Here is a 12,068-nt window from a genome sequence, read left to right as displayed (position 1 = left end):
AAACGTAAGCACGTCACCCGGAAGTTAGCCGGCAAACAAACAAGGACGACACGCTTATTGCTTTATGGAGCGACAACAGTGTGTAAAAAAACTTTCTAGAACCAATAAAAAAGTCCAATGATGAACTCCAATGATATTAAACAAAGAATACAACTTTAAGAGAGAGTTTTGTGAACGCTTTTCCCCGTCATGGACCTGTATGTTAAATCATCACGGCGTCACTCTCCTGCTGCTCTGTACTGCGCGCTCCAGCTCATGCCGAGCAAGGAGACACGCGTCCCCTGCCCAAAATACAGTACAACATACAGTAAGTGCATAAACATCGTCTTAAGGGTAAGTTTATTTAAGGCGGAGTAATGAATAGTGTATTTGCATTTTGCGCGGGTGTAAAAGATCGGATTCCTATCCGTTTTATATTGCCAAATGTAAATGGAACAGTTTTAACAAATCAGATCCGATCAGAGAAAGAACATGAAGTGACCAGGTGTAAAAAGCCCCTTAAAGGTACAGTATGGGTTTCTTAGCAGCATCTTAGCAGTGAGACTGCGAAATTGCAACCAACCTCAATTTCGACATGCATAGAGAAGCTACAGTAGCTGCCAGAGGACCAACATGTCATTGTCTGAGAGACAACGTAGAGACGAAACACGCTCTTTAGAGCAGTTTGTCCATTTAAGGCTACTGTAGAAACATGATGCCGACTTCCATGTGAGGGGATCCCGTGGTGTATGTAGATAAAAGATCTTCATTAACATGATTAAAAGAGAACACAAAACCGAAGTCCAGATTAAACATGCCAAATAAAGTTGCAGGAGATACAAGTCCACTTTCCAGAATTCCTGGCTCAGATGTTTCTCTTTAAACTCCATAGGAGAATTAATGAGAATATGTAAGTAGCTGAGATCATCTGATCTCCAAATATTGATTGTAGACTTTAAGGCACACTCTTAAAAATAAAGGTGCTACACAACGGTGCCGTAGAAGAACCATTTTTGTTTCTTCTAAGAACCATTCAGTCAAAGGTTCTTAAATAAGACAAATTTTCCTCTACTTTCTTAACATTTTGTAAAACATCTTTGGAGGTTAAAGGTGCTTTATGGAATCATACAGCCAAAAATGATTCTTCTATGACATCATGTAGCACCTTTATTTTTAAGAGTGCAGGCTACAGACTTGCGGTCTGTTTCATCTCATTGCTGTCTAGGTGAAACAATTGAGATATTAAAAAGACCTCATGCCTGATTTTCTTGCCTATGTGCTGCAGTGAACTGGGCCTCTCATAATGGAGAGACTGTTGCAGGGAACAGTGGGCCAAAAGGTCATTGGTTCAAATCCCACTGACATATCCCATCTGTCAGGGGCTTGCACTCTAATAAGGTGCATTTAATTTAAAAGAGATGAAATGTCAAGACTGCAAAAACTCATTTGAGATGTCTTCACTGCGAGCACGAGGGCTCCTACATGTGTTTATGACTAAACCCGCATCAGATCTCGGTCTTAGCATGTAATGTCAGCACTTCTGTGCCGTTCACACTACCCGCCGATGACTAATGAGTTAATTTTGTGTATTGCATCGGGGAGCTAGGCAACGATTCGGTTTTCCATTGACTCAGTGTGCTACATCATTGTCAAAGACGACTGGAATACATCTCTGACTTTCACCTTAGACAGCAAATTACTGCCTGTAGCAACATCATCCCTCTAATGCAGAACAGCTGACAGTAGTCAGAGACTCAATTAAACTATTGCAATGACATTTCACAAGTAGCTCTTGCTCCTTGAGTCCAAGCCAGAAATCACAAGTGTGCCACAGATTGTCTGATGTGTATTGCACAAAAGAGTTATTCCCTACTGGTCCACTGGTTTCCGTGCACTTTTTTTTAAAAGTCATGGTCCGCAAGTTTGTATCACCATCACTAAGTTCTTGAAGGTTCTGGCTTTCAATCTAGATATTCAGAGTGCGAGTGAAAGAGATATTTGGTTTTGATTCAAAATTATGTCATTTCAAATGTATCCAACTTTTAATACTGTATGGCATAGTAAACAAGAGCTTGCTGGTTGGTTGGAGTACTTCAGGGCACAAACATTAAGCACAGACTGCATTTGAGGGTATATGCAGGATATCAAGTCAGTACAATATGTGTGGCCACTATAATTCGAACCTGCAAAATTGATGCTGCCAACACAATTTCTCTGCCAGTTAAACTACATGAGCGCATAATCTGTAAGCTATCACTATCGTCCATCTGAGCAAAATATTTAACATCGGGTTGCTAAGGGGATTTTGTTGTAATGTACTGCATGTCGATTTGCCTAATAACCGTAACTCTTCATGATGAACAGCATCATTCCATTTAATGCAGTAACTCCTGTGGTGTGCATTTAAAGGGACAGTTCACCCCCCAAATTGTTTGAAGAAGAATATCCTGGCCACTCTTTCTTTAATGTAAAAGATGTAATCTGCACCTTTTATAATTAAATATAAACAAAAGTTATTTAAGGGGCGTACACCAAGGCGTTTACCCTGTGGCTGGCGTATGTTTTCAATTGTTATCAATGGAAGCCCCGCGCTTTTCTTTGTTTTCTGCGCTTACACTGCAAAAAATGATTTTCAAGAAAAAAATTACTTAGTATTAAATAAAATTCTTTCTTGAAAATCATTTTTTGCAATGTAGCGCCCAGAGTTGTAAAATGGGTGAAACAATTAGTTTGTCAAAAGCTGGGTTTCCATCCAAACGTAAAGCGACCCTTTTCGAAATTCGCAAAAAAAGAAAAACAAAGAAATGCACGAATTACACTGCAAAAATGACTTTTTTACTTATTATTTTTGTCTTGTTTTCAGTATAAACATCTAAAAATTCTTAAATCAAGATGCATTGTCTTGATGAGCAAAATGTCCTTAAAAAATAAGTTTAGTTTTTAGACAAAAAAATACAATTTAAGTGAATATGTTTCTTAAAACAAGCAAAAATATCTGCCAATGGGGTGAGAAAAAAGTTATTTCAAGATTTTTTTCTCACCCCATTCGCAGGTATTTTTGCTTGTTTTATAAACAAATTCAATTATATTGTATATTTTTTGTCTAAAAACTAGACTAGTCTTAGGTCATTTTGCTCCTCAAGAAAATGCATTTTGATTAAAGACTTTTTTGATATTTTTATTGAAAACAAGGCAAAAATACAAGATAAGAAAGTAATTTTTGCAATGTAATTCGCATTTAAGTAAGAAAGTAATTTTTTGCAGTGTAGGTGCGTTTCCGTCGAGTTGTTTGAGCGAATGACGGTGATATTGGTAACCTAGTAACCAACAGTAAACAAAACAAGGTATGCGTGGAAAATTTAAACAGGACTGCATGTAGTCACAATGGGGTTATTAATTTATTAGCCGTGCAGCTTGTAATTGCCAAACTGAATGCTGGACACAGAGAAGAGAATGCAGCATTTTTGATGAAGGCTCTAGCAGCAAGGCCACTGGGATGACTTAGAGCCCCATATATGGTAAAAACAACAACAGCGGAAACAACTAGACGATCTGACATGTGGGTTTAACGTTACCTATGTCAGAATTAATTCGACAAATGCATTTATATCTCCAATTATTCACATTTACTCCTTTTCGACCTCAAGCGAGAATCAAAAACTTTTTTGCGATTTTAGGGATTTTTTTATGAAAATTTGCCATTTCCATTAATCGTTTTTGATGCGATACTTCAAAATGTACATAAAATCATAGTGATGGAAACATGGCTAATGTCACTATTCAACCAAGCATCCAATCACAGTGGAGGAGGGGCACAAAAAATACCACAGCAACCAACCGATGCCAAACAATCAAAGCGCCCTTCTGAAAAACGCTGACAAGTGCCCACAGTTAGCATACGTCTGGCATTTCAGCAGCGTTTAAACGCTTTGGTGTACACGCCCCCTTATTGAGGCCCTTAAAGTAAATGAGGACTGCCACATAAATGGAGTATAGATGAAGCCTTGTATAACATCCCATGTTGTATAACATCCCATTGATAGTCAGCTGGAAGGCCACAAATGTGACATGCTGCCATTTTAAAGTAACAAAAAAGTAACAGCTTGTGTCTCAGGAGGACCAGAAGCAACGGCTGTATTTAAGACATGGATGAACAGAAAAAAGTAAAAGCTTGTTGTGATTGTGTCTCTTCAGTGCTCTGCTCAATGTGGACTGGGCCAACAGATGCGGACCGTTCAGTGCGTGTCGTACACGGGACAGCTTTCCAACGACTGTCCCGAGTCTTTGCGACCCAACACCATGCAACAGTGCGAAAGCAAGTGTGACGCCACGCCCATCTCTGGCGGCGACGGTAAGTCAGTTATCCTCACATTAATCCTGCAAAAGAGCGAAGATGATGACTGTTCGCACGAGCTCCATCTGTTATTGATCACGGTGTTGAGATTTACATCGTCTGCGGCCTCTGCGTTCAATTTTGAATTAACAAAGGATTATATTGTTCTATTCTTGCCCGTAATGAACTACCTCTGTTTGGAAGCTGGACAGTGTTTTGGGCGATCCTGGATTCAATAATGTTCCGTGACCATCACGAGATGGATCCGTATCACGTGGTTTTTTTTGTTTTGTTTTTTTGAGAAGCAGTGTTCGATTATCTCTCCGAATGCGCCCTAATGGGATTAGTTGTACCTTAATCAACAGCAGGGATACAGTGTCTGCTTGAATTTGATGTTAATAAGGAAAACATTATTGCTGAGATTCTGCACTAACGCAGAAAATCATTCTTTAGATGGTGTAATAGTCATAAAAGGCTTGTATCCAGGTCCTGAGTCATAGTTGTTTTTCAGGAAAAGTTTTGGCTCTGGAGCAATCCTAAGCTGCCGGCCTCGAGGTGTGGAGATTGTTTATTGATAGCGGCCCTTGTGAGGGCCTCTTAACCTGTTCTCAGAGGAGATGGAAACATAGGGCCCCAACTCTAGCCTAATTTGACCCTAGTTCAAAAGGCGTCACCCGCACGCTCCTTGACAAGACAGAAGAACTGGAAATTGATTGATACAGGGCTGTTTTTGAACTGAACAAACTTAAAAATAAAGGTTCTGTATGGTTCTATAAAGAACCTGTAACATCTACCTTCCCATTGCATAAAAGTTTCTTTGTAGTGGGAACAGGTTCTCCAGACTTTTAAAAACCTTCTTTGGGGAACAAAAATGGTTCTTCTATAGCATCACTGTGGAGAATGCAATTATTATTTTTTATCAGAATAGGTGGTTGTGCTGTTAAGTCAAAGGTCTGGCTACACATGACTAGCTGCCAACACAGTACAGATGAAATGAACATTAGCCCAGGCGAAGTGGTGGAAAATATCCATTGCACTCTGTCATTATCGTGTGACACGAAGGATGGTGAGATTTATACGGACCGGTAATTGATGTCTAAGTGAGAAGACGATGAGTGTTGAGCGTTTGCAATGAGCTCCATTCTACCAGTGTATGAAAAATCGAGCAGCTCACCCATGCGCTGATTACCTCCAGGATTCACATAGACGACTGAAATATGACTCGCGTTGCGGGAACCCAGAAGTTTGTCCCCATAGGAAACCCGAGCACGCTTTTCATTAAAGAACTTAGGAAACGAGTAAAGATTCCTAATGCGGCAAGTTTCTTGACAAAGTCAGTCAAGGAATCCATCTATACCTTGCTTCCAAGACCTTCCCTTTATTTGCGTTACAAAAGGTTCTTCTCAGTGATGCCATAGAAGAACCATTTTGGTTCCATTCAGTGGAAGGTTCTTAAAAAAACAATTTCTTTATTACCTTGATATAGTCTGAAGAACTTTTATCCCATACCCTTTTTGAAATTGAAAGGCTGGTCTAAACTTGTCATGGTTCTTCAGATGCTTTATTCAGTCCTTCACTTCAGTCTCTCATTCCCTCTTTTTTCCTTTCCCCTAGAGTGCAAAGACGTAAACAAGGTGGCATACTGCCCATTGGTGCTAAAGTTCAAGTTCTGCAGCCGCGCGTACTTCAGGCAGATGTGCTGCAAAACGTGCCAAGGACATTGACCCTATGAGAAGCAAAGACAGATGCTGAGAAACAAAAGGGGAGAGAGAGAGAGAAAATGGGCAGAGAGAAAAGCAGACCATCGTTGGGCACAAACAATACTTCTCTCTCACTCGCTCACACACACACATACAGTATACACAACTGCTTTTACCCCTGTGGAACTCAAACCACTGCTCAGCATTCAGCTGACAACCTTTGTTTTATTTTCACTTCTGTGAAGTGGGAATGTATAAAATGATCGTTATTGTTGTTATTTTAAGAATAATAATAATAATAATTGCTATTGGTTATTATTATTATCAATGTCTTTCTGTTGTTATAATTCAAAGTGCTGGACACGTCAATCACAGAGGCAGCGCGGCAGAGATTTACTTCAAGGAAAGAAAAAGTTTTTAAGTGTTCCCCTGGGTCTCATTAACGCTCCTCGTATCTAATCTTTTTCGGCAACACTGCATGAAGGACTATTCACACTGACAAAAATGTGGTGACCACCAATGGGAGTGGAAAGTGGAGGTCATGTGATCCAGCAGCTACTAGCAACCAGCAGTAGAAAGACTCACCGACCTCCATCGATTTAATCAATGTTAGTGTGAATACACCTTTAGTATGTAATTCACACAACTTCCATTCAAATTGTGCCAAATATATATCGATTCTATACGCTTTAAATTTTAAACAGTATAGATGGCTGAACTACATACCCTTTTGTGTGATGCATGATCAGTTTGTTTCCCTTTGAGAGTGGAAGGAGATTCCCAAGAAACTGTAGATATGCATGCAGTATACTGAAATCAATAACCTCAATGTGGGTAATGTAGATTTAAATGTATTCATTTGGCAAATTATTCATCATCATCAAAACGGACACTATGGGACCTCAGCTGCCAGATTTTTGACATCTTTTAATAAAATAAGATCCAGGGCCTGAAGAAAAACAGGGTAATAGGATTGGATGCTTTGGTGCTTGTGCTGGAAAAATCTCTATTAAAGCTGGCGAATCGTGTGTTAGTCACCTATATTACAGAGAAACATCGGCCAAAGAATTCAAACATTGTCTAAAACTTGAACGATTTAGACAATGAGATTAGTTCAGTAGGGACGTTTCTGTTATTGTGTCTCTAGAATTATTACGGACACTTGAGACACACAATGATTGTGATTCTGCTTTATGGATCCATACTCCGCTTTAAATTCTGAGGTTTTGACAATTGCGTGTCTGTTATGAGGCCCAGACACAATTATTTTTGCATGTAATGCATGCCACAGAGACGCTCCACTACATTATTACACAGTTTATCAGCACACAGATGACTTGCTGAAGACCTCCAGGTTAATGATGCTGACGCTTTATCATAGTTAAGCAAAGGGCCAGTGCCCAAATACGTTGCCAGACCCCACAGATCCGGACTAGCTCCAGAAAACCCCCTCGCCCCATCCTTTCCCAACATCGCACTGCTTTCAACCCACAAGCTATTCACTACCAATGGTGCTTTTCTTCCCGCATTGAAGGACTGTTTGTTTATCTGCCGTTCTTTTGACTCAAGGTGCTACAAGATCCTGATGCATTCTGGGTATGCAGTCTTTGCAACTGACTATGACAATAAACCGAGGACAGTTTAGGTCTGTTCTAAAACCTAGCAAGCTGCCTACCTAATAAGCATTGCAGGCGATCGTAGACTCACATTGCAAAGGTCGATATACATTTATTCAATGTATAAGTTATTTTTTTAAAGCTATTGCAAAAATCAAAGTTTGTGCTGAAGGAAATTCTGGGATACAGCTGAATCAAGGGGGTCACACACCGGACGCGCAGCTCAGCGCCGCGTCGAGACTCATCTAGGACAACTCCCAGGGGTTTTGAGAAAGTTCCTGAGTCAAAGCTGGGCGCCGCGGACATGTGATCGTTTATATTGTTATTTTAAGAATAATAATAATAATTGCTATTGGTTATTATTATTATCAATGTCTTTCTGTTGTTATAATTCAAAGTGCTGGACACGTCAATCACAGAGGTAGCCCGGCAGATATTTACTTCAAGGAAAGAAAAAGTTTTTAAGTGTTCCCCTGGGTCTCATTAACGCTCCTCGTATCTAATCTTTTCGGCAACACTGCATGAAGGACTATTCACACTACACTGACAAAAAAATTCACAAATGGGAGTGGAAAGTGGAGGTAATGTGATCCAGCAGCTACTAGCAACCAGCAGTAGAAAGACTCGCCGACCTCCATCGATTTAATCAGTGTTAGTGTGAATACACCTTTAGTATGTAAATTCACACAACTTCAATTCAAATTAGTGCCAAATATATATTGATTCTATACGATCTTAAACAGTATAGATGGTTGAACTACATACCCTATAGTGTGATGCATGATATACATTAGCAGCCAATGTTAATCGCTAATGATTTGGGACAAATATGATGTTATTTAATGTTAAACTATGTGAGTGGCGCTCTGTGGCACGACAGGGATTTGAGCAACTTCCTGAGTCAAAGCTGGGCTGCGGGCTGTGTGTATACTCATAAAAAACAATGTGTTCAAATTGTATTAAAACGGTGTGCGACCCCCTTCAGAGTTAAAGAGAAAAAGTATAATGTGAAATACATGTCTCAGTCTTATTAAAAATGAACTATTTTGCCTAATATTTGTATGAGCGTTGTATTTTCATCGTTGTTAAGCGTTTTCATTGTTAGTTTAAAAATGTGTTTTAACATCAAACTCTCTTGCTGAAACGACAAGCAGCAATTTGTGATCCATGCTGGTCCACGATGTTATATGCCGAGTATTGGTGATCTTTTATTGGTTTACCTAATGGACCATCATACTAATACAAATAAAAGTGCTACACAATGCCATAAAAGCATTTTTGGCTGTATGGTAAGAACTTTAAACAAAAGTACTTTGTATTGGATCTTCAGACTATAAAAATGCATGAAAGAAATGGTTCTTCTATGGCATCGTAAAGCACCTTGATTTTTAGGAATGGAAGGCAGCTTACTAGGTATTGGAACAAAGCTTTAGTCCGTTTTTCTTTACCTCACTGGTTTAAACATTCCACTAACTATAAATGTATTTTCCATAATCTCTAACCTGAGTGATCTACAGCACGCATTTGAGCAAACCCTAACCATGTTGTATCACATTGATGAAACTCTGAGGACTGTTGTTAATCATACAATCTGCTGCTGCTACTATATTGTAGCCACAAACATGATATTAATCAGTTATATATTTGTAATGAAATGTTTAAAGTAGTATTATTCAATAACGAACATTGGACCGAGGAACTGTTGAGCATCCTGAAGCTGTGCTTTGTAATGTTTTGGATGTTACGAAGATTACTGGCTTTGGGAAACGGAGGCTATAGACACTCAATGAAACTGGTACTCATCGCTGTGAACTTGTGTCTTTGAATGTCACATTGTTTAACCCGTACCTAAACAAGAGAGTTTTGCATTATTGTGAATAGTTGCTTACATTTTATATTCAGTAATAATGTTGGTACACTGTTACTAATTTTTTTTCATTTGTAAATTATATGCTAATTTATTGCCATTTGTCACTTGTCCTATGTATGTTTCACTGCATGCGAACATGCAAATCTAGTTTAGTAGTGAAAACAATGAGGTGGAATGATATTCACGATCCTGTTTCAGTCTCTATTAAAATGTGAGTTTGAATGTGTCCTACTTTAAACTATGTCAGAATGCTATCGTGCGAGTCTGTGTGTTTGATGGTACGTATGCTTGTATGGTGAGGATCAGTGCTCACGAAAAATAATAATGAATTATGTTTATGGTGTCAAAGGGTATGAAAAGAAGATATTCCCATAATAACTTTAACATTCTCAGTCCTTTGGCTTTGTGGTGAATCCTACAATATGTATTGGATCATGAATAAAAATGACTTTAAATGGGTTGTGTTTGTTTAAGATGTTTGTCTGTGGTTTCCAACAAATGGGTTAAGTGTTCTAAATGGGTTTACTGTTTGAGAACAAGAGGCTCATTCATTAAAAAAAGATGCACCCGAAAAGGAAAAGTCTGTCAGCATTTACTCACCCTCATGTCGTTCCAAACCTGTACGACACAAAAGAAATATTGAGAATGTCCAGCATGTTCTCTTAGGTAATGCGGATGAGGGCTTTGGAGCACCAAATTTGACATTACTCCATTTTAATATCTGAGAAGAAGAAATTATGTTTTTTGAGAAAAAAATTCCAGCATTTTTCTCAATTGAATAGACTTTATTGGACCTCAACAGTTTACAGTTTCAACGCAGCTTCAAGTCACGTAATTGCGTAAGCACGTCGAAAGGTCACGTGCTACCATATGTGAAATGCAGATTTGCGGACAATTTTAAACAATAAACGGACAAAGACATTAATTAGTATCATTCCACATATAACAACGTTGGAACGGTCCTCTTCTCCATACTTGTAAAAACTGGGACGTAGTTTTGCATACGTCATGGGTGACCTTTTGACTTGATGACGCATTATGTGAGGTCGCGCTGGCGCATCACAGGGCTGGTGCAAGACGAGAAGTTGTGGTAAAAAAGTGCATATTTTTATTTTTCTTGCCAGAAATGACGATCGTTTTGCTAGATAAGACCCTTATGCCTCTTTTGGGATCATTTAGAGTACTTTGAAACTGCAATTTTAAACTACATTTAAACTGTAAACTGTTCAATAAAGTCTGGAATGTTTTCTTAAAAAAACTTAATTTCTTCTCCACTAAACAAAGAAAGACATTAAGTGTAGTAATCATTTAACAGTCTCTATGTCATATGAAGTCGTCACTTTCAGAAAGATCAAAACTTAGAATTTGCTAAGAATCGTCACTTTTGTTGCACCTCTGATATTTTTAAAATCAATAAGGTTTGGCAGTCAGAATACTTAAAGAAAAATTACTTAGGAAAAAAAAGGAACGTGTTTCCACAGCAATGCCATACAGAAGAAGAACCCTTTTTGAATCTCCAAAGAACATTGCAAGTATAAGAATTATTTCTTTCTCACCTTTTTATAATCTGCAGATTTTTCTTTCACCACAAAGAATCTTTTGTGCAACAAAAAGCTTTAGTTGATGTTATAAGATCTTTATGGAATCATACAGCTAGACAAAGACCATTATTTAAAACTTTATTTTAAAACAGATATGGACTGTCCTGTTTTGTCTAAAGCAAGTTCTTCAGGACACCCAAAAGACTTGCTTGTGTGTCTATCTCGCTTTTACCGCTAGGATAAATAGAGAGAGAGAGAGAGCGAGCGTCAGAAATGACTGAGGATTAGGAACGTCTCAGCAGCTGCCTGCAACTGTCAGCCGCGATTGTGATGTTTACATGTCGGCTCTCAACACAGCCACAACAAAGACAGCGGAGGCCCTCGCCAAGAAACCATTCCATTCTTTATCTGCTTGTAAACCAGAGAAATAGGCCGATATGTCAAATGAAATAATGATATAGCATTACAGGGCTGCCCTATTTAAGGAAGCCAAAGAAAGAAACATTCAAACCGTTTATATGTACAACCGTGCAAATGAATGTCAACAAATTTCTGTCGATGGCAGGACGCTGTTAACAGCATTTCGTTTTTCGGCCCCACCTCAGCGTGCAGCGTTCTCATTGTTAGTATAAGGGGGATGTGCATAAGGTAGGGGTGATCAAAGACACGCTGATGGCAAGATTGCACTTGCGTTTTGTACTTACCCAAAACAGATGTTTATCTTCGAAGGTTCTCAAAGAGGAACAAAGGCTTTGTTTACTGGGCAGACTGTGGCTGAACATTCGCCTGAAAGTGTCTGACCTCAGGGGGATCAGGGAGTTTGGACTATCAGCCCACATAGGGATAGCATTATAGCTCGGATGAAGAATCACCAATGATGTGTTCTTCACTTACAGAGAGAAAAAAGAAAGAAATCTTTGGTGTCCCCAGAGTACATATGTGCAGATTGTGCTAAGCTATGCTAAATGTGCTAGCGCCAGACCCGGAGATCAGCTGAATGGATTCCAAAACCGTAAAAATCAAATGTTT

The 12,068-nt window shown here is 39.0% G+C and overlaps 1 protein-coding gene across 2 annotated transcripts in view; it reads left to right on the top strand.

The window, feature by feature from the left end:
• Positions 1-9,956, top strand: part of adamts6 (ADAM metallopeptidase with thrombospondin type 1 motif, 6) — a 106,216-nt gene extending 96,260 nt beyond the window's left edge. For both annotated transcript variants that reach the window (XM_055208973.2, XM_055208972.2), the window contains 2 exons: positions 4,174-4,330; positions 5,927-9,956. In XM_055208973.2, coding sequence (XP_055064948.2) covers positions 4,174-4,330; positions 5,927-6,036 — 267 coding nt within the window. In that variant the 3' untranslated portion in view covers positions 6,037-9,956. The remainder of the gene's footprint in view (positions 1-4,173; positions 4,331-5,926) is intronic.
• Positions 9,957-12,068: the final 2,112 nt, after the last annotated feature.

The sequence above is a fragment of the Misgurnus anguillicaudatus genome, chromosome 12 (genome assembly GCF_027580225.2).
Source record: "Misgurnus anguillicaudatus chromosome 12, ASM2758022v2, whole genome shotgun sequence".
Taxonomy (NCBI): domain Eukaryota; kingdom Metazoa; phylum Chordata; class Actinopteri; order Cypriniformes; family Cobitidae; genus Misgurnus; species Misgurnus anguillicaudatus.
The sequence above is the reverse complement of the archived record's forward strand: the minus strand, read 5'-3'. Positions and strand labels throughout refer to the sequence as shown.